Consider the following 21,193-nt stretch of genomic DNA (forward strand, 5'->3'; position numbering starts at 1 on the left):
AGGCGCAAAATTGTCAAGCATTCGACCGCAGTGCACCGCGACGAACCAAGCGCTATACAAACGACAGCTTTCGCTGAACGAAAATATTAATTGTATTTCATTTATTTTAATTAAATTTATTTATATATAGTGTGTACGAGTTGAATTTTCATTCGGTGTACTGTAGGTGAGTTGATTATCATGTAATTAACAGAGTATAATTTAATATATATAATAGTTTCTCAATGAAAAATTAAGTTAGACTTATACATTTCCAGTTATATAGTGATGTCATACTTGTTTATATGGCTCACAAATTCAAGGATGTATATTTTCAATAGTAAGACCCAGTGTGTATTTATCAAAGTGTATATATATCCTCGAAATATCCGGTATATGTATTTTATTTAAATTCTGTTAATTTAAATACAGCTTTTGATTTCCGTGAAAATATCAGCTAACCGACATAAAAATCGTTTAGGAATGTGTAATATAGACAAATATTATATATTTTAAGAGGGTATTATACGGGAATATAATTTTAACATTATAATTAACAAAACATTCGTGGTTTTGCTTAGTATTTGAACGGAAAAACTGTTTTAATCCTATAATATAAAAAAATCATGTCTGGGACGTTCGTTTAACGAGTTGATAACAGTAGAGGTCAATCTAAAACAATTTGTGATGAAAGGAATTATTTAAAGAATAATTGCATCGTTGAATCAGTTTAATAGAAATTTATTGCCACTTCACTTAGTAAGACACATAAAATAGTCTATAAAGAACGGCAAGGTAACGTTTTGCAATTATATCAAACGAGCAGTGATTTGTTCTGGACCGTTCCAGACTATAGCATAGCCCGTTCTGACTTCGGAGGCCACACTCTATTATTTTTGCATACATTTGCGAATTATGCAGGCTCTAAATTGACTTATTAGCATATATTTACAAATACCGTTATTATTACATAACAAACAAATACTCGTTTTGTTATTTCTGACTATTTATAATCATCCATAATATTTACTATTTTACAAATTATCAATAGTGTTTTAGTGAAAGATACTTGCTAGCAGTTTTATCTCTTACGGGAATAAAAGTGTAGTTCGATTAATCTACCGTATTATTTTAACAGAAAGTTGTGTTATTCGAAATTTTATTCGAAATTTCCCTCCGTTTGATGTTCACAGTTGGATATTTTTATATGCAAATGATTTATGTAACAAAAAGTTAAGATGAGCTATTTTAGCATGAAAGTGATTATAGCAAATTAAGAATTCACTTTAGGTTTTTTTTTTATAAATTTAGAAATATTATATAGCTTCTTAATTTTAATATGAAGAAGGGGTAGTCTTGTCTGACCACAGTAGAATCGTCTTGCGGGTCCTGCGGCTTAGGAGAAGAGCCTTGAGTGGGGCATCCAAGAGGTTTCAGTTGGTAGTGCGTCCTTTTCAGTAAGAGAGTTCAACCTAAGTCTCCTTGTTTTCTTCCTCCCCAAGCAAGGGAGTATTCATTACGCATTTCCCCAAGAAAAAAAAGGTGTAGTCTTGTCCATCATGAAATCACTTTAGCATCAAATAAGTGAAATATAGATTTTTATTAATAAAATTAAGTTAAAATTTATAAAATTGGAGTTAAAAATATATTTTACTTAACGATAACCTTAAAACAAGTACAAACAACAGTTATTTAAGTACCATATTTAATTAATCTAATAAAAGTTTTAATTTAAATTTTATGTGTAATTTAATCACATCGTTATTAAAGGAATAACAAACGTTTAATTCTAACTGCATATTTCTATTTAGTGTACAATATCATTGAATGAGAGATTGCATTGATCGTCGACCTTGATAAAGAGCTTTGTTAATGTATTACTGTAAAGTGTTATAGAATTGACTTACAAAGGTCAAATAATGACGTCACCTTCAATTGGTCTCACATCGACAAAATTAGACAAGCACCTTTTATCTATATATATGTAACTAAGATCTCATTGATTAGTCGTCTTTGATGGATAATTCACTTTGTGTACAAGCAACATTTCATCGTTTAATTGCTAATTGCATTAGAGTATAATTATAATATAAACGCTTGTTGTGTTTATAATTCATATTATTCAAGTCCACAGCATTTGAATTCTTAATTAGAAGACGTAATAAATATACTATTTACACAACATCGTCTAAGGAATATTTCCAATTAAATATTTATAAATTTTGTCTTAATTGATTAAGGCCATTCACATATTGTATCAGGTGAATAAATATCAGTTAAATAGGACCGATTGAAAAAAATCTATTAAGGACAATATAAAATATATATATATATTGTAATCAACTTCAATATCGCTAACAAAAATTATCAAAATGCAATTGTTTTTTTATTACAAACTCTAAACGAACGTGAAAGAATTTAAAAAAACTACCACGAAATTCAACAACACCTTCTTGTTTTTTACTATTTATAAGTTACAAATATGATACACATACCAAATACGGTTACGTAACTAAGTATAAGGAAAAGGTGCTGTGTGGGTTTGCGAATACTGAGACCGTATAAACGAATGGCCCAAATAGGATTTTATTCATTTTTCACGACGACAGCGACTCGCACAGCCTGGTACTGAATTAGATTTTCTTTTTGGACGCGATGACTTGTTTTTTATTTTTTTATGGTAGGCGACAACAATAAAACTTTTTAAAATATAATATAATACTTTCTAAATATATATTTTGAAAATAAACGACGAAAACACGTTTTAAATGAATAACAAAATTGATATTTCAAAGATAAATAATATAGTACGATAGATCTCACGCAAAATTTGTTTAACATAGAAATCAATATTCCGATTTTTAATACGTGATATAATCTTAACTTTCATTTATGCAAAATTTTTAATATGGACTCAATAAAAATAATATTTGCAAATGAAACTAGTATTTTTCGGATAAACTACGCATGATTTATTTTTGTAAAAAACTACATACCCCCGGTTACTGAAAAGTAACCGAAACTTCATTACCGAACCGAACCGAAGTTTCATTTATGTAAATGAATAAAACTCGCGAAAATTTAGATCTCAATATATGCAAAGTTAAAAATTATTGATAAAATATTTTTAATTTTAATACGAAATTTATAAATTAATACCTTAAAACTATAGTTAAGAAATAGCTCTATATAATAACATACTTGTATACTAACATGTTTTATATAGTTGTTCTAAAAATCATTTCCGTAATAGAAGGTGTAGGCGATACGGAGGCGAATATAAATATGATATTTCGCGTAGGCTTATAACATATCACTTGAGGGAGTGATAATTGTCACTTGTTGATTATAATGTTTTAGAAAATAGTTTTTTATGGTTAAACAATCAGACTCCATTTGACATCATTCTTATTTAGAGCAGGTATTTTGTCAGAATGTATCTTTTTTACACGAAGTTAATAACTCTCAGTCCTTATCAACAAAATGTATTTTTTTATAATTTCCTGGTCATTCTCGAAGATACTGTTTAAAAAATAAGTTCGAGTTTATTAAAAAAAACATATTATTTTTATATGTCCAAACAAAGCTTTACAGTTGTATAAATTATAGATATACAAACTGAAATAGATATGACGTTATATATTATACCAAGATAAATGGAAAGCTGTTGTTGATTTTTCTTGAGATTCGATATGATCTTGTCCCTATTAGGCAGACTCCAACGAGAATAAAATTCTCTGATTCCTTATAAAGGCAGTGTTGTTTATGGGATCTAATTTCGTAAGCAGTTCTTATTGCTATGGAGAAACGAGATGCTAGCTGGTAAAGGATTAGGAAACGTGTTCTCAGAGGATACGTGTGATACGTGTTAATGATCTTTACATTAAGATGTTCAAGCTATGATGTTAATTTGTTCTATTTGCAACTCATTCTTGAAGCATAGCTTAAAAATGTAATAAAATTATTAAAGCTGTATATTTTTTTTTCTTTGAGTTTAAACAAGTCATTTCTGTGAATTCATTTTTATTTATTGACATCATGACATAGTACGTCAATAACGTCAATGTTGTGCAATTTGTGATTTATGTTTTGTAAAGATTTTGAATAAACAGTTTTATATAATTTTTATTATAATTTTTTGATTATTTCTTCCTTCATTAAGTCGTGATTTATTCTATTTACTAAGATGAATGCAACAAAATCGCTAAAATCAACAGCTAGTACAGCGAAATCGGTAATACCTTTATTAAAAGAAGTAGAATAAGTCGTTCCTCTAATATATATTAATACTCTTAGTGTTACTCTTAGTGATTATTACACCGTATAATAAGAATACATTCGTGATTTAATGTATACCGTACTTTAAGGTACTAACCCAAGGAAGTTTACGAAGGAGATCGAACATAGGGCCTATTCGGACAGAGTCTTCGCTAATCAAACAGTCATTTATCTGTGAAACACCGATGGGAGTTCGTCAGAACCCTTGGACACCAACCAAAAGACGAGGACCCATCGCTGCGGAGACTGCTAGTCCTGGACCAGCTGTCGTTTCTCTTCCTTCTCTTATAGGTAAAGTAAATTTTATTTTAGAAATTTTCAAATTCCATACTCATTCAATCAAACTAGCGAAATTGTTTGATACGAATTTTTTTTTTCTAAGGAGCTTGGTAGTTGGAAAAATACATAACATTTTTTGTCATAAGAATATTTTTAGATTATTAGTTAAAACTCAAAGAGAAATTAATTTATGGAGGTGAAGGATTTTCTTTACCTATTACTTTAAATAATAAATGAAAATATGTACATACGTATATCAAAGACAATTTCCGTATTGATTTCGATGAACAGAAGTTCCATATATGTAAATACAGCACTGTTTAGATATAGTCAATGACCTTCAGGTAATAAAAAACTGGCTCGATGCTGTCATCGCTTTGATTTGCGTTATCTTAGAGTCGTATTCACAATGTTAGTTATAAATATAAAAGGTCGTTGTTAAAACCTACAGTTCAAGCCACGTTATCTTATATGTTTACAGTTAAGTAATTTATTAAAAAGGTAGATTAATCGACATCATGTTATTATATATTTATTTATTTAAATGGTGATAAACTTTTTACTTACTTGGGAATTCCATACTTCTTTTCAAAAATTACTCTATACAATATAAATATTGTCACGGTAACGTATTTCTTTTGTGCATAATGTATTTATTTGAAATTTGGCGCATTGTTTATAGAGCTGACATCACCGGAGGTTGTGAGATTATCGCCGCAAACACCGACCTTGCCCGTGTTCATACACAAAGTGACATCATTTAGTTAGCCAATAACAAGCAACAAGAACAAGTTTGTTATTGTATTTACAACAAAATTTTGTGCTAGCTAACCTGTATTTTCATCAGTTTCATTTTGGTACTACATAAAGTTGTTTGTCTAGTTTTGAGGTGTTAAAATCTTATCATAGTGAGTTAAAAAACTTTAAGGTTTGTTCGTTCGATCTCAGTTTAAATGTATAAAATATAATTCTTTATGTTTTCTAGTAAAGAGCAAGATGTCGGAAGTAATAAAATACTTAAATATAAACTATAATTCTTTTTTTTTGGTTGTGTTTTTGAATTGTAGTTCTGCATTTTCTAGGTAAACCTCCGCCGGAATCTAGAAAGACTAGAGCACCAGCGTTCACGTTTGGACAGAAATTGGAAGCTGCGGGTAAGGATAAGAGTGGCCCCGGTCCCGCTTCTTACAACACGGAAGGCATGACAGCTAAAGGTAAAGAAAAAATTTATTACCATAAAATACTTCTAGGCGCTAAATCATATAAGAAATATGCATATGTTAGGATATATTTAGGGTATGCAACAAAAAACATTAACAACTGTTGGTACTTCTTTTTGTTTGGAGAATAGAATTCATATCTTTTTATCCTTGACAGTTGAATTGTATAGAGTAAAAAAAAAATCTACTGACATCTGACAAGGCTGCTTGACTAATATAGTCCGAGTAGTGATTGAAAGCGTTGCCATTCCCATAAAATAACAAAGATCTATCAATGTTAAAGATGAATAAAGAATACCAATAAATCAAAACAAATGTATACTAATAGTATATTTTTGACAATGACACTATGTTTGCATACATCTTAGAAATTTTGCAAACATAGAGAGATTCCGACTAAATAAATGTTTATAATTTACACGTACATATATAAGTACATATGTATTCATAGATATCTTTTTACTGTTTGAGGAGTCTTGAGAATATATTTGATTTTTATGGTTTTTAACAAATTTTATTCCATTATAATCAACTTACGTGTAGATGTTATGAATTTTTTCTGTATAGAACTTATGTAATATCCAATTTGACACAGAAAAGATTTATGTAGAGATGAAATGCATTTTTTTTTATTTATATCAATAATTTTAAAAATATATAATACATAAAACAATGTGTCCGACAAACATATAATCATTATTTGTCAACTCCGAACAATTTAACACTGTTTGTGGTTTTACTGAATGTCAAAAAATCAAATATTATAATGCCAAATATAAACATAGTTTGATTATTTTAAAGGAAATATATATAAGAATTTGTGATATTATGGAATTCATATTTCATATAGATTATCAGTGAAATTGACTTACATCGTTCTAATGATACAAAATAAAAAAAACATGGTTGGTTTCGTCTCAATTATGAACTAAAATTAAAAAAGAACAATTTTAAAATTTTTACGGGTCAGTGACCGGAATCTCATTCTTATTCTGCCCACAATCGTTGAATGCCTAATGACATTTAAGTGATCTATTCATAATACAAGTAGAGCTAATGAGCGATTGTTTTATGTAGCTATAAACTCATTATCTATTTTTATAGCTGGGTATACAAAAAAACTTTTCAGTTATTGTTTGACTTGATCCGTAAATCTATGTTTTACAATAATTTCATTTATAGAGGAATAATAAAATTTTACTTAAAAAACCCCTATTCTATGTAATATTAAAAAAAAATGAAATAATAATGATGCTAGACGTATTTTGAAATTTATTTATTGTTCTTAAAATTATTTTGATGGAATTTGTTTGCAATAAATCAAAATGATGCAGAAGGAAGTAGGTCTTAGTAAGTATAAGTAGGCCAAAATTTACATATACATACCTCGTCGACTGCAATGTTTAATATTCGCCCCTCTGATGGGGTGTGGTTTAAAGTAGTTAAACTGTAGTTATGATGATTGCTTTTAAAATAAAATATGATGTCGCATTTACCTTGACACAAATTATTTATGATATTTCTAAGTAAACAATACCTTCTTTATTTCTCACATCAATGAGGATTAATCATTGCATAGAATGATTTAATTTGTGACTATGAGAGTTATTCTGGAAATTTCGTATTCATAAGTGACATTGGATAGGTTCCTGAGTGTATTTGTTCGATGGCACCAAATAAGTCCGTATATATGAAGGTGATCGAGGCTGTGAGTCAACGTGTAGGTGTCTAGGGACCCTGAGTGGTCTGCTTGATCTGGTTTATTCGCACACACTCAGTTATAATTCAACGACAGCTGTTACCAGTCTTTCGATTTGAAACGAATTTGTTTAGTGTAGTGGAATATTTATAAAGTGAGTGTCTTCATAATAAAATAGATGAAATATTGTGTCAATAATGCATTATCTTTAGTCTTATGTGTTATTTTCCATGAATATTTTTATAATATCGTGCGATATAAATTTTCTATGATGACTATGTTGTTTATAGTTTGATTCTAATATAAGCAACATTTTTATACGTTGATATTGTGAGGATTTTATATTATATATTTTTTGAATTATTATACTTCTTGAATCGTTACTTTCATGGGTGATATTTATTCAAAGAATTAAATATTCAGAATTTACTGCAGTATATGTCAAATTTTAGTATTCGTATATGTTGTCAATAAGTTTCATGGAATATACCTATTTAAAAATTTTTTTTATTTCGTTCACGTAAATATTATTTTTCGTTTCATTTTAAACACATTGCTATAAAATGGTATCGAGATTTCAAAAATGACGAGGGTGCAAAATTTTAGTTTTAACATTATATACGGGGTTAAATATAGGACGGGCGGGGGGCCCGGCGGCGTCTTTGCATGGTCGATGGCCACCACCTCGAGTAACGCCTACACCGGCTCCTTGCGACTACGAGCCCAGCAAGGCTGCTCGAGCTGTTCTTGATCATGCTCCAGCATTCTCGATAGGTCTTCGCGTTTCTCCCCCACAGGCTGGAAATAAAACACCAGGTGTCATTAAACGTCGCTTGTGTCTAAAAGTTTCTTGATTTTAGTTGCTTGGCTTGTGTTTGTTCCTTGTTGTATTTCGCACTGAAAATATGCTGTTTCATATCATACTCCAATTTAGTTCGTATTTTTGAATAGTATTTGTACCTTTCTTTTTTGTAATATTAGTATGTAGGTAAGGTATGTTGTTATGTCAAGTATTATGGATTCATACATTAAGTTATGGTAGAGAAATATATTTTTTTAGTGTACTGTTAAGATGATTCTTTAGAGTTTAGAGGTTCCTTTTGTTTTGTTCAATTATTAACGTTTATTTCTTGCATTATCGTTACTACCTTCATCAATTGTCATGGATTGCCTTGTTATGATATATTTGTATGTCGCAAGTTTTAATAACTAAATGTGTTTGCTTATATTTTGTAAAAGGCCAAATTTGAAAAAAACGACATACTTAGTTTATATTTTATTAAATTCCAGCGCCTAACGTTTATTCTATGCCACCTGTTCTTGGAGAAGCGAGAGAAGGCAGCAAGCGAGCGGCACCGGCATTCAGTATCACGGGTCGTGGCAAAACGATCGAGTCGAAGACACCGATGCCTGGTCCTGGCACTTACACGACGGATAAAGCGGCATCTGTTATTACCAAACGTCCTCCAGCCTACACGATGGCACCTAGACGGGAGCTGAAGCCCCCAACCGCAGCTGTTCCTGGTCCAGGAGTCTATTGTCCGGAAAAAGTAAATCTTTAAATATTGGGCCTAAGCTTGTCTAACATCGTGTCGCATTCCTTTATATCTCTAACTAACAATATATATAGTTTCAAGTTTTACTTTCCTTATTAATAATTTCATTAATGCCATCTAAATATATCATAATTCATATACTAACAACAGGTATGCGTGAATCTTCCTTGGGCTCCGGCGCATACCTTCGGGATTCGCCACTCGCAATACATCGGACAGTCCGTTAACTATCCTGCGCCGGAAGAAATAACTGCTATTTAATAAAATTGTCCGTAACAAGCTATGAATGTTGTTGTTGTTGCTTAGATATTACTTTTAGGACTATGATAGAAATTAACACATGAAATATAAATTGCATTAAAAATTTCATACACTAACCGTTTTAGAAACATGACTATTACTTTCCTATATCATTGAATCGGTTTATAATTTTACTTATTTATGAAAAAAGAAACTGATTTTTCTAATAAGGATAATGGACAATCGTTCTTCATATCTAAAATAATCTAAATTTAAATTGATTTATAATTTATTAAATTGGTATAATACTGTAACTACTATTGTAAAGAAACCTATTTTTGTTAATCTATAACTTGTAATTGTGAGGTGTGAATTATATTTCTATTTATTAAATTCCAGGTTAAGTCTCATCGTACACAATCATCAAAGCTCACAGTAAAGTCATCTAGCAAAATTCAAAAAATAGAGCAGATACCAGCGCCTAATGCTTATAATCCCGAAAAAGCAGATAGGATTTTAAGAGAAAAATCTCCAGCGTTTTCTTTTAGAACTAAATCAGAAATAATAAAAGTTCAGGACGCTCCTGCACCGAATGTATATTCTCCGGAAAAATCTTTACATGCTTTGAAAAACGGTCCTAAATATACTCTTTCTGGAAAAGGAACTGCGGAGAAACATGATGTTACCCCTGCGCCAAATTCTTATAACCCCCAAAAAGCTGATAAATTGTTACGTGAAAGTTCACCAGCTTATACACTGAGATCAAAGGAAATACTTGAAAAAATTGAGGATACACCAGCTCCTAATGTATATGCTCCAGAAAAATCTTTGCACATGTTAAATGGTGGCCCAAAATTTACAATATTGGGTAAAGGATGTCAGATGAAAACGGATATCCTGCCTGCTCCTAACAGTTACAATCCCGAAAAAGCTGATAAGATTTTACATGAAAGCACTCCAGCATATTCTTTTAGGGTAAAAGACCATCCAAATGTAAGGAGTGAATCACCAGCTCCGAATGTTTATTCGCCTGAAAAGTCTATGCATTCATTAGACAGTGCTCCAAAATTTTCAATAAGTGGAAAAGGTCACTCTGAAAAAATCGCAGATACTCCAAGCCCAAATGCCTATAATCCTAATAAGGCGGATAAATTATTACACGAATCCTCACCTGCTTACACGTTTCGAGCAAAGGATAAAATATTAAAAACTGATAATTTTCCTGCACCTAATGTATATTCGCCAGAAAAGTCAATACATTCATTAGATAGTACACCAAAATTTACCATGGCAGGCAGAGGTTCTTCTCCGAAAATTGAAGATGTGCCGGCTCCTAATGCATACTGCCCTGATAAAGCTGACAAACTTCTTCACGACTCTTCTCCTGCTTATACGTTAAGACCTAAAATTTTGGAGGGGAAACTCAGTGACACTCCAGCACCTAATGCATATGAACCTCGTCTTAAAGATGATGCTCCAAAATATAGCTTGTATGGAAAAGGACATGATATTAAGCCATCTGATACTCCTGGACCTAACGTCTATGAGCCGCGCTTACTTGATAATACTCCTAAATACTCTTTAACAGGGAAAGGTCACGATGCCAAAGTATTCAATACACCTGGACCTAATTGTTACGATCCTCATTTACCTTCAAACTCCCAAGGATTCACTATGTCAGGGAAAGGTCCAGATGAAAAATTTCCTGATGTTCCTGCTCCAAACTCCTATAATGCTTCTTTACCTAATAATGCACCTAAATTCACGATAAGTGGAAAAGGTTATGATCCCAAAATGTTTATTACTCCTGGACCTGATTGTTATGATCCACATTTACCTCAAAATAGTCCAAGATATACAATGGGTGGTAAAAGTAATGACCCAAAATGTTTTGAAGTCCCAGCACCTAATGCATACGATCCACATATTATAAATGAATCTCCTAAATATACAATGTGTGGAAAAGGACACCCCGATAAAATAATTGACACACCTGCTCCTAATGCCTATGATCCAGATAAATATCCACGCAGTGGCGAGCCAAAGTACAGTTTTGGTATCAAAAGACCACCACTAAAAACTGAAAATTATCCGGCTCCTAATGCTTATTATGCTGATCGGGCTGATAAAGTTTTACATGAAACTTCACCGGCATATACATTCCGACCTAAAATTGAAGACAACAAAAAACCAGATACACCGGGTCCCAATGCATACAATATAGAGAAGGCTGATAAAGTCATTTTAGAACATACCCCTTCATATAGCTTATCACCGAAAGGAAAGGATGCCAAAATAAATGATACCCCGGCACCAAATGTTTATAACCCAGAAAAAGCTGACAAGCTCTTATTAGATAACGCACCACGATACTCGTTCAGAATGAAGACAAATCCACATAAATCAGATAATAATCCAGCCCCCAACAATTACAACCCTGATAAGGCCGATAAACTTTTACACAGTGCTCCACAGTATACATTTAGAATCAAACCTGATGACATAAAAGCTATAGATACTCCTGGTAAATATTTTCTTTTAATTTAATGCATTTGTGTAAGGTCATACATATATATATTATGTGCATTTATAATATATTTATTTATATACCAAAACTTTATACCTTCCCTTCTTCTGTAACTTTACGTAACTTTATTTTCAGCACCTAACTCTTACACCATTCCAAATCTTCAAAAAACTCCACTATACACGATTTCTGGAAGACATAAAGAGCCGATAGATGAACGTCTTAAAGTTCCCGCTCCCGGGGCTTATAACCCAGAAAAAGGCTATAAATTTGTTTTGACGTACTCACCGCAATACACTTTTGGCGTTAAAATTCACACTGACAAATATGCTGATACGCCAGGTTGGAATTTTTAGAAAATTATATGTATATGTATATAATAGATGTAAAACTATAATTTAACACATTGGAAAGATAATAATATGAATTCATGATGAAAGAATTTAATTTCACTTTCAGCTCCCAATAGTTATCGTATTCCATCTGTACTGGAGAGTCCCGTCTACACTATGGTAGGTCGTCCGAAAGAGCCTAAGGATGATCGTTGTAGAATACCCGCACCAGGAACATATTCTCCGGAGAAAGTAAATATTTACGTATAGTTTAGTTATTTGTATAAAACAAGTTGTTATAAATAAGTAAATATATATATTTAGTTTATTTACAAAAAAAATTATTACTATATTAACAAAGAAAATATGTTTATCAATGAATAAAAAATATATTATGTTTTACAGGTACAGATAAATAAAACCCCGCAAATCACGTTTGGAATAAAACATTCTCCTCTTCTGGGTCAACTTAAGCCAATTGAACCTCCTCGTCATGGTATGCAAACAATGAAAAAACCTGTTGAGAAAGAAGTGCACGACGATAATTACAGAAACTTGTCCCAAACTTGGGAAAAAGAAAGTATAGTGATCAAAACAAATGGCGATGTCAACCAACCCAGAACACCTGAAACAAATTCACGACAATCTATGTATGAGTCTATGGATTCCAATAATGATACTCGCAATATGCACACACATGTGACACAGGTTAGAAATGAAATAAGAAGTTCTACAGCTACACCGGAGCCTGTTCAAGAAAGGCTCACCCAAGAAATAGTTTGGGTCCCTGAAACCCAGCCTCGACGAGGTTCTTATACAATAGAAAAATCTGATGGCAATGGATTTATTGAACGTTATGAGAATAGTGAAGTCATTCCGGTTGAAAATGGAGCTGTTCATATATCTGGTAGCGGAGTAAGAGGGGCGTCGTGTACTGAGGAGCATAGTAGCGAAGTGGTTAAAAAGGATGGCTTCCTGCAAAACGTTAATAAAAGAGTAAACAATTCCAGCGCTCATGAGCAGAGTCAGAAATCTAGCGAGGAAGTTCGTACTGGAAGTGATATTCAGCATTTACCAGACGGTGGTATTGCGCAGACCACTACAACAACAACCATAAAAAAAATGGGAAAATCAGCCAAAACAGCGAATGCTACGACCACAGTCACTCGAACCAATACTGTTGTAACTGCACGCGATGTCGGCGCTAAATGATTGAAAATTTAACATAGCGATTAAACATACGACGGGTCTTATATGCTTATAAGCCTGGATAACCTCACTGACCCGCAGTACTAGGTTAAATAAAACAATATTCTATTTATATTGAGACATGCTAGAGCTTGTTACTGCTATTTGTAATAAAATTATTTATTTATTTTGTTTCTTATAATTGTTATTGATTAATTGTTTGTGTATCTAAATGAACACTAAATTTAACTTTACTAATAATGATATAACGCTATAATTTTACATTAAAGTCTTTATTATTATAATCAGTTTTTCAATGGTTAACTAATATTGAAACGTATTTTTAGCTCCAAAAAAAAAATAAATCAACAAAACCAAACCTTTATCGCATCATATTGTTTTCAATATGTATTTAGACTAGTAATGTTATCTGGGTCTCAGTTAAAAAGTCAGAATGTTATTTTAGATTTCGTGCAGGATCTATAACTGATTATGTTATCAAAAGCTAGTATCAATGTTTTGTTTCTGTAAGGGCAGAAATATTGAGGACTTAAATAAATAATATGAAATATTTTTATCAACAATTATTTTCATTGTATGAACAGGATGTTTTCGTTTGATAAATCGAGCGAGTTTTGTAGTTAACGGAAGTTTAGTAGTATGGACTGCGGATAACTGGACAGTGAACCATATTGTTCACCCACGCAGTTAACAGACCATTGTTAGATATTAAGACATGATAAATATTTTTATTTATAATACCGATAGGTCCTAGCTATTTCGTTCTCTTTTAAATTAAGAATAATAACAGTGTTGTGTAACTCAAGGACACATGAAGATAAATGAAAATTGTTATGCTGGGGAATTATGGTTATGTCTCCATTGGGAATGAACTCACTAAGTTCTTGTGATATTAAAATAACAGAATGATTTTTCTGACATCTCCAAAAAATTAGTACAATTCTTCCAAAAATTTTATGATGGCAGGGGTTCAACTTTGCTGTGCATTTTCTTTCAATTCTGCATCTTAATTCCAAAGTTGGCTAACTATCCTGTGCTGTTTTGAGCTGTATCAAATTAAATCGATTTTTATCTTTTCTATGGGTTCCACACTCATTCATAAAAAATAAGCCTTATTTTTTGCTTCTAAAATTAATTTGTTTCTTTTGCCAATATGACCTTGAAACGATTTAATATGTAACGGAGAAATTTGAGTTTTAGAAATAACTGATGAAGCAATGAAATACAAAATTTTTTACTCGTATAAACCGGAAAATCATATTTACTTTGTGTTATAGAAAATACCTTTTCCTTCGTAGATTAAAACAACCAATGAGAAATAATAAAAAATGTATAAAAAATAAACAATCCTAGTCAACCAATAATGCTAAATGTAAAGAAAAAATAATGTTTTTTATTGAGAAATAAAACGAAACACGTCGCTTATAATAATAGCATTTCTTATTATCAAAAACACAGGAAATGTAAATAGTTATAAATTTTTCAAGGGTTTGGGTTTTTTGACGCTTACTTTGATAAAAAAAATTGTAAACAAGGAAAATACAGATGGCTTTAATATGTATTTTTATCTCCATTGATGAGTATTTCAAAATTACTTTTTTAATTCTACAAATATAGTTTGCATGCTTTATAAGTTAGTTTATATTGTGATATAATTTTATATTTTTATTTTTATTATTTTTCACATCTGACTATATGGATATATGGATATGTTGATATAATATGGATGTATCGAGATATATATCTTAACAGACTTTCAGAATGCACAAAATAAATGTACCTAATATTAATTTAAAAAGGATTTTAAAAGTTTAAAAATCTTGTCAATTATGATTTGGCGATTTCACTCAGTGACATGTTTTTTAATATGAACGTAAATAGATACAATTTTTTTTATTGTTTTAACCATTGATCACAATGAGTGTGTGAAATAGTAGTCCGCAATAAAGTTGTTTCTCACGAAAACTTCTAGTAATTATAATTATTAAAGTAATTAGTATTATTAATGCAATTTTGAGTTATCAATGACAGCACGTACTCTCCTTCAGGTCAAAGTTCTGGACTTACAAGTTCACTTTTATTGTTTTCCTTTATTTCCTTTAAAAAATAGAAAAGAGGTTCTTTGTTGTTAGACGTTTAATTTTTTGTTATTATCTTAACTTTCTCTATTTAACCGTCCCATCTTGTAAACAAAGTACAACTTTATGCATCCTTTAAGATCTGATTATGAAAATAGAAGCGAGAGACGTAAATCTCATCGTCAACTGTTGTTATCAGATAATACAATACATGACACGTGTAATACAAAAACTAATACAATACTTTGTTATTTTGATATAACTTTTTAAATATAAAATAAAAAAAAAATAGAATCAATTCTGTTACTTTTACAGCCTATTATCGAGATTGGGGTAATCGCTTTGTCACTATGTAAATAAACGTGGTTTCGTGTTGTCTGTGTCGGACGGTGACACCTAGTACTTAACCTAATTATGTAACTCGCTTGTAATAGCAACCGACATATATTTACCTGTAAACCATTATTGGGAAATGAAAAATCGTTTTCTTTTAAATAAACTAAAAATGGATACGATTCTTATAATAGCATTATTGGCTGTTTCCTATCTTTACCAAAGTTCGACGTCAAAACATCGAACCTTGCATTAAAGAAATTGGCTGTTGAACCTTAATTTTGTGGTGGCCAAATATTGGAACAATAACAATTTATGAAATACCTATATTATTAGTTGATTAGATTGCCTCCAATAAATACATATATAATATAAAAGAATGTATTAAAAAAAAAATAATGTAAATTTAATTATTTGATATAAGTGTTTCCTAAATATTTATTTTTTAGAAATATTTGAAAAAATATATTTGTGTATAACTTGTCTTAAATCGTAAGTTAACTGCGATTTTGTAAAACTTATTCGGTGAAGGGTATCTTTTGTGTTTTAAATCGGACAAGATGCTCAATTTTAATGTGACACAAATATTCTTTCATCGAATATTTTTTGTGTCCAATAGAACCAAGTGAATGAAAATCCATTAGTAAAAAAAAAGTTGGAAATAATTTTTTAACAAAAAGAATGAACATTTCCTCTTGAATTAAATTCTACTGTAGCTTTTTCCTTCAAATTAAGTGATAAATTTAGACTTAACCGTTGGTTGACTTTATTTTATAACATCTCATATTTCCGAAGTAATTTAAATATTATATTTAATTTTTTATTTGTACTCAATTTGTATCTTAAAGATATTTTTTTCACAAATGGTACTCATGAAAGAAAACTCCGTTTTACGACTAACTTTTTATTAAGTTTCTCCTTAAACCGGCTGCACGAACCCGTTTTTTAACAATCTGGTTGTCTATTTCTGGAATATTAACAATTTACTTAACAATGAAGTTCGATGTGTAACCAAATTAAGTTTGTTGAAATTGGTGGTCGAGAAATTATTAAAATTTATATACAGTATTTGAGGTGTGTTCTGACTCATTTTATTGTAAGTCATAAATTGTCCTCAGTATGTTCAACAACATCGTTAAATCACTATAATGGAAGTTTACAATGTATTAACATTATTTTAATCAATATTAGTCGTATATTCTGTTCATGAGATAGCTTTTATCATATGTAATTATATTATTTACCCTTGTCAAACTTTTACGTACTTAGATTATTGTTGGACTTTGTTATGGAATAAAGAAAGTGTGTAGCAAATAAAATATATAAGTTTGTGTATGTCTGTGTATATAAATTAATGAAAAACTGGTAACTCTTACTTCAATTAATTAAAAAATTGCACATTAAATTAAGGAAAACAAAATAAGTAAATATTTTTTTCTTTCTATCACTCTTCACATCATTTCCGATTATACTTCCTTTGGAATTAACTTGTTCCATGAAGTTTAGTGGTAAAAACTATTTCTGTTTGAAAATCTGATATGAAGAAAAGGAGTCACAACTATAAACCTTACCTTTCTATAAGGGGCAAAGGATAAACAAAAGAAAAGTGTGCCAATAATTTATTGTAGTTTGTCATAATCTATATATATATTTTTATATATTTTAAAACTTAGTGATTATTGAAATAAAGGTCTATAGAAATAAAGTTTATATGAATTATAAAGAAAACAGATATATTATTTATGTACATCGTGTTAACTGTTTACTAAGACAGCTAGTGGATTGATATTGTGACGTAGTGGTGTTAAAAGTATCCAAATATTTTGATCATGATAATTCTATGTAAATCTATTTATTAACATTATCCCGTATCGTTGTCTTTTGTTTGTAGTCCCGTGTAATTGATGCTTAATCTTCACAGACGCTGGTATTGATTAGAGCATTATTATAACTTTCACCTACTTGTAGCTGTTAGTCTCTCGCAAGGATGTTTATAACTTGTTCATGTGACTAGTAGGTACTTGCACAAACGTTTACCATAAAAGTAGGTCAAAAATATTTTTGGGTTAAAGTTGATGAGGTGAACTATTCATATAAAATAGATTTTTTTTAAATTTATTTAATCTGCACGTCCTGGTAAAATAAATAAAAAATGTTTACTATTCCGTCGATCTTTAGATTAAGATTTTGAATTTAGGGTTTTTTGTTACATAATCTTTAATAACCATAATAAAAGAGTAAAAGTATGTAAATAATATTTATATTAGGCACAGGGTATAAATTATCCCTTAAAAGATTTTTTTAACAGAAATACTATTATTTCTGTCGAATGTAATAGTGGCAATTACAGCATGTGTAGTTTTTCTTTTGGAAAATTCAATAAAACCGTGTTAGTTTGGTGCTTGGGACATTTAAATAGTAACACGCGACAGGTCAAGGCTATTAAGCGTCTGCATGCCCTACAGCCGTTGTCATTTAAACCAATTTGTGGAATTAATGCCCAATGTGCTAACACATCAACAAATCCAATTTAAATGGTATGATAAACTAATTTATTGGAAACATTACAATTATTAGCACATTGAGATCGTATCTACAACTTCACGACTATTTGTTGAAATTTGCTCTTAAAAACAACATCAAAATAAAAATTTTATGTCTACTAATTTATTTATTAAACGGACTTTTGTTATTTAAAACATTCTAACTAAATATTAAACAATATTATTATAAAATATGTAAAATAAATATTTTTTCTTGCAAAATATATTTGAAAGTTTTTAAAAATAATAAAAACTATATATTAATATTTAACACAGATACAACAATATTCAATAAAAATATGACGTGTATTTGTTATATGAAAAAAAAGTAAATGGTGTGTACAAAATAAAACAACTGAAACTATGATTGAAGCAAGCTTGTAAGGTGGCACCTCTTTACAAACATGACGTATGTGCTGGCAATCGGTTCACTCAACGATATTGAAGGCTATGAAACGACTCTACACTCTATTACAAATTTGACAAAGTTTGTTCATCCAACTTCATTTGCCGTTTTGATATTTTTTTAATTGAAAACGAAGATACAGTGTAAAGGTGTTTTTTGACAAGTTTATTAAAAGTTCATTACAAAACTAAATTATATATGTACAAATTAAAATATTTAATTAACAATAAAAATAGTAGTTTGAGAGGAATTTAAGAAATAAACAATCAAAACAAAGATTTTTTTTAATAGCAAAGGATAACAATAGTCTCTTGTTCATAAAAAAAAATAAATTAGGTCTAACGCTTGATTTTTTTTTTAACTTCTCTAATTAATACGATTTAATTGATATATATGTTTATATATATATATAATTTCCATACATACGATATTGTTTTTGGAATGGTGACAGATTCTTTAAGAATATAAAGATATCTCTAAGAATATTAACTATATTTTTTTATTTTCAGCGATATTAAGATTTTATGAACACGATTAATCCAGCCAACTATAAAAATTGTATCAGTGTCGAGTGCTCTCGTCACGCTGATAACGATTTCATATTACTGTGACAAGCATCATGTGTGCTGATCTACATTTTATATTTATGCACAATCGATCATTATTAATATTAGTATTTTTATGTACTTATTGAAAAATATTATGTAAACATATATTTTCTTTAAAAAATTAAGGTTCGATCATGAAATTTGTTGTGATAGTTTGTTATGTTTCTGAGTTTAATAGATAGTGAAAATATTGATAGGAAATCTAAAATATGTTAAGAGATGTCTACTGACATATGGTACTTAACGACTAGCTTGGATGTAACCTTATGAGTTAAGTTTCAAATATCTTTTCAATATTTAAAACAGACGTTTAGAAAAGTAACTTTGAATAATAATAATAAATTTTTATTATTACATGCTCAATATATTTTTATCTCTTTCTGTGGATCATTAAATAACAGATACCATTGAATTAAAGTTATAAAAGTGTCACAAATATTTTTGATAAAATACATAAAATATCCAAAATTATTTTATTGTTATTATTAGAATATTAATCTGTGAAAATAAGTTTCAATAGTTTAAGTCAAGTTAACAAAATTAACAAAATTAATAGTGCTTTAAATAATAAAATCCCTATTAGAAAGTATACCATGTTTTCTGTTTCCCTCATATAGAAAGTTACAAATCGGGTACACCAGACACTTAATACTAATAGATTGGAAATGTGCTTATTGGTTATACAAGAAAAAACGATCCTTATTTTCTTGAAAAATACAATATGTGGTATGTCCCTTATTTGTTATTTATGACAAAATGTTTAGTAAATGAATGTCGAATAATTATAAACTATTTAAATTATCTTTCACTTTATCGTTATCTCAGAACAAACAAATCCCGAGATAATATATTATGTGAGATGCGATGTCAACTTGTCTCAGTATTTATTTGTGATTGTACTATCTGGTAAATTTTTTTACACAATATTTGAATTACTATATTTTTAACATTGCCATTGTAGTTATATCGATATTTGATTGGAAAAACAATATTCAGTAATTGTCGATCATTAATCGATGTTATAAACTATACTAGTGACCTTTTTTTAAATAGCATTTATAATAAAAAAATAAACCTAATGAGATCTCAGACCTAAGAATAGATGAGATCACACCTCGTCTGCCCGTGATCACGGTTGCTGCAAAGTAACCGAAACGTCGGGATTATGTAGTTTTTAAATAATAAAATCCGCGTAGTAAATCCGAATAATACTAGTTTCATTTAAAATAATAAACCTGCCTAATTTTATAAAATTACCCCTTAATTCATGAGAGGAACACAAATTATTATATTATAAATTAGTTAAAATTGGAAACAGTTGCCAAATAACCTAACGAAGAACTTGTATCTCATCCATCTTAAAGATGATTAATTAATTTATAAATGGCTCGAGTTACTAGAAAAGTTATTTTGTAATAAAATACTGCATATGTTTTATAACATTAAATAACATTTAAAAGGCTTTCATTACTTTATTTCCTCGCTGTGAGGCCTTGCTCATAGCTGGTTTATAATATTCCCTCGGGATCGTAAATTCATTACCCTTGCAATTTAATTACGAGGCAAAATGTTTTACTTTCGTTTAAGTAACAAACGTGCTGTTGTCGTGAATATATAAAGATATTATTACTGTTATTGTTTGTTTACGACATTTGAATTTTTTTAAAGGCTATTATGTTTTTTATATCCTGTTGCACATTGTTGTATATAACTATGTATGACATATACTCGTAGCTCGGTTATTTAAAATCATAGAAATAACTTTTCACTTAGAACACAACAAAAAAATTATGTACTACTAAATATTTAACATGTAAACAAATAGATAACGAGATAGCACCTTTAAAAAGTCGAAGAGATTTCATTTTGTGAATATGCATATATTATTCTGACATTTTAAACACCA

At 29.9% G+C, this 21,193-nt stretch overlaps 1 protein-coding gene across 3 annotated transcripts; it reads left to right on the forward strand.

The window, feature by feature from the left end:
- Positions 1-8: 8 nt before the first annotated feature.
- On the forward strand, positions 9-13,603 carry LOC116766486 (nascent polypeptide-associated complex subunit alpha, muscle-specific form-like). Of its 3 annotated transcripts, XM_032656341.2 has the most exons (9): positions 9-166; positions 4,347-4,548; positions 5,619-5,750; positions 8,092-8,271; positions 8,746-9,005; positions 9,651-11,775; positions 11,914-12,120; positions 12,238-12,362; positions 12,516-13,603. In XM_032656341.2, exons 2-9 carry the CDS (start codon positions 4,443-4,445, stop codon positions 13,320-13,322), a joined length of 3,942 nt encoding a protein of 1,313 aa, XP_032512232.2. In that variant the 5' UTR covers positions 9-166; positions 4,347-4,442; the 3' UTR covers positions 13,323-13,603. The 3 variants fall into 3 exon arrangements, with proteins under 3 accessions (XP_032512232.2, XP_061378940.1, XP_061378939.1); XM_061522956.1 differs by lacking the exon at positions 11,914-12,120; XM_061522955.1 differs by lacking the exon at positions 8,092-8,271.
- The last annotated feature ends 7,590 nt before the right edge of the window (positions 13,604-21,193 follow it).

Source organism: Danaus plexippus, chromosome 15 (genome assembly GCF_018135715.1).
Source record: "Danaus plexippus chromosome 15, MEX_DaPlex, whole genome shotgun sequence".
Taxonomy (NCBI): domain Eukaryota; kingdom Metazoa; phylum Arthropoda; class Insecta; order Lepidoptera; family Nymphalidae; genus Danaus; species Danaus plexippus.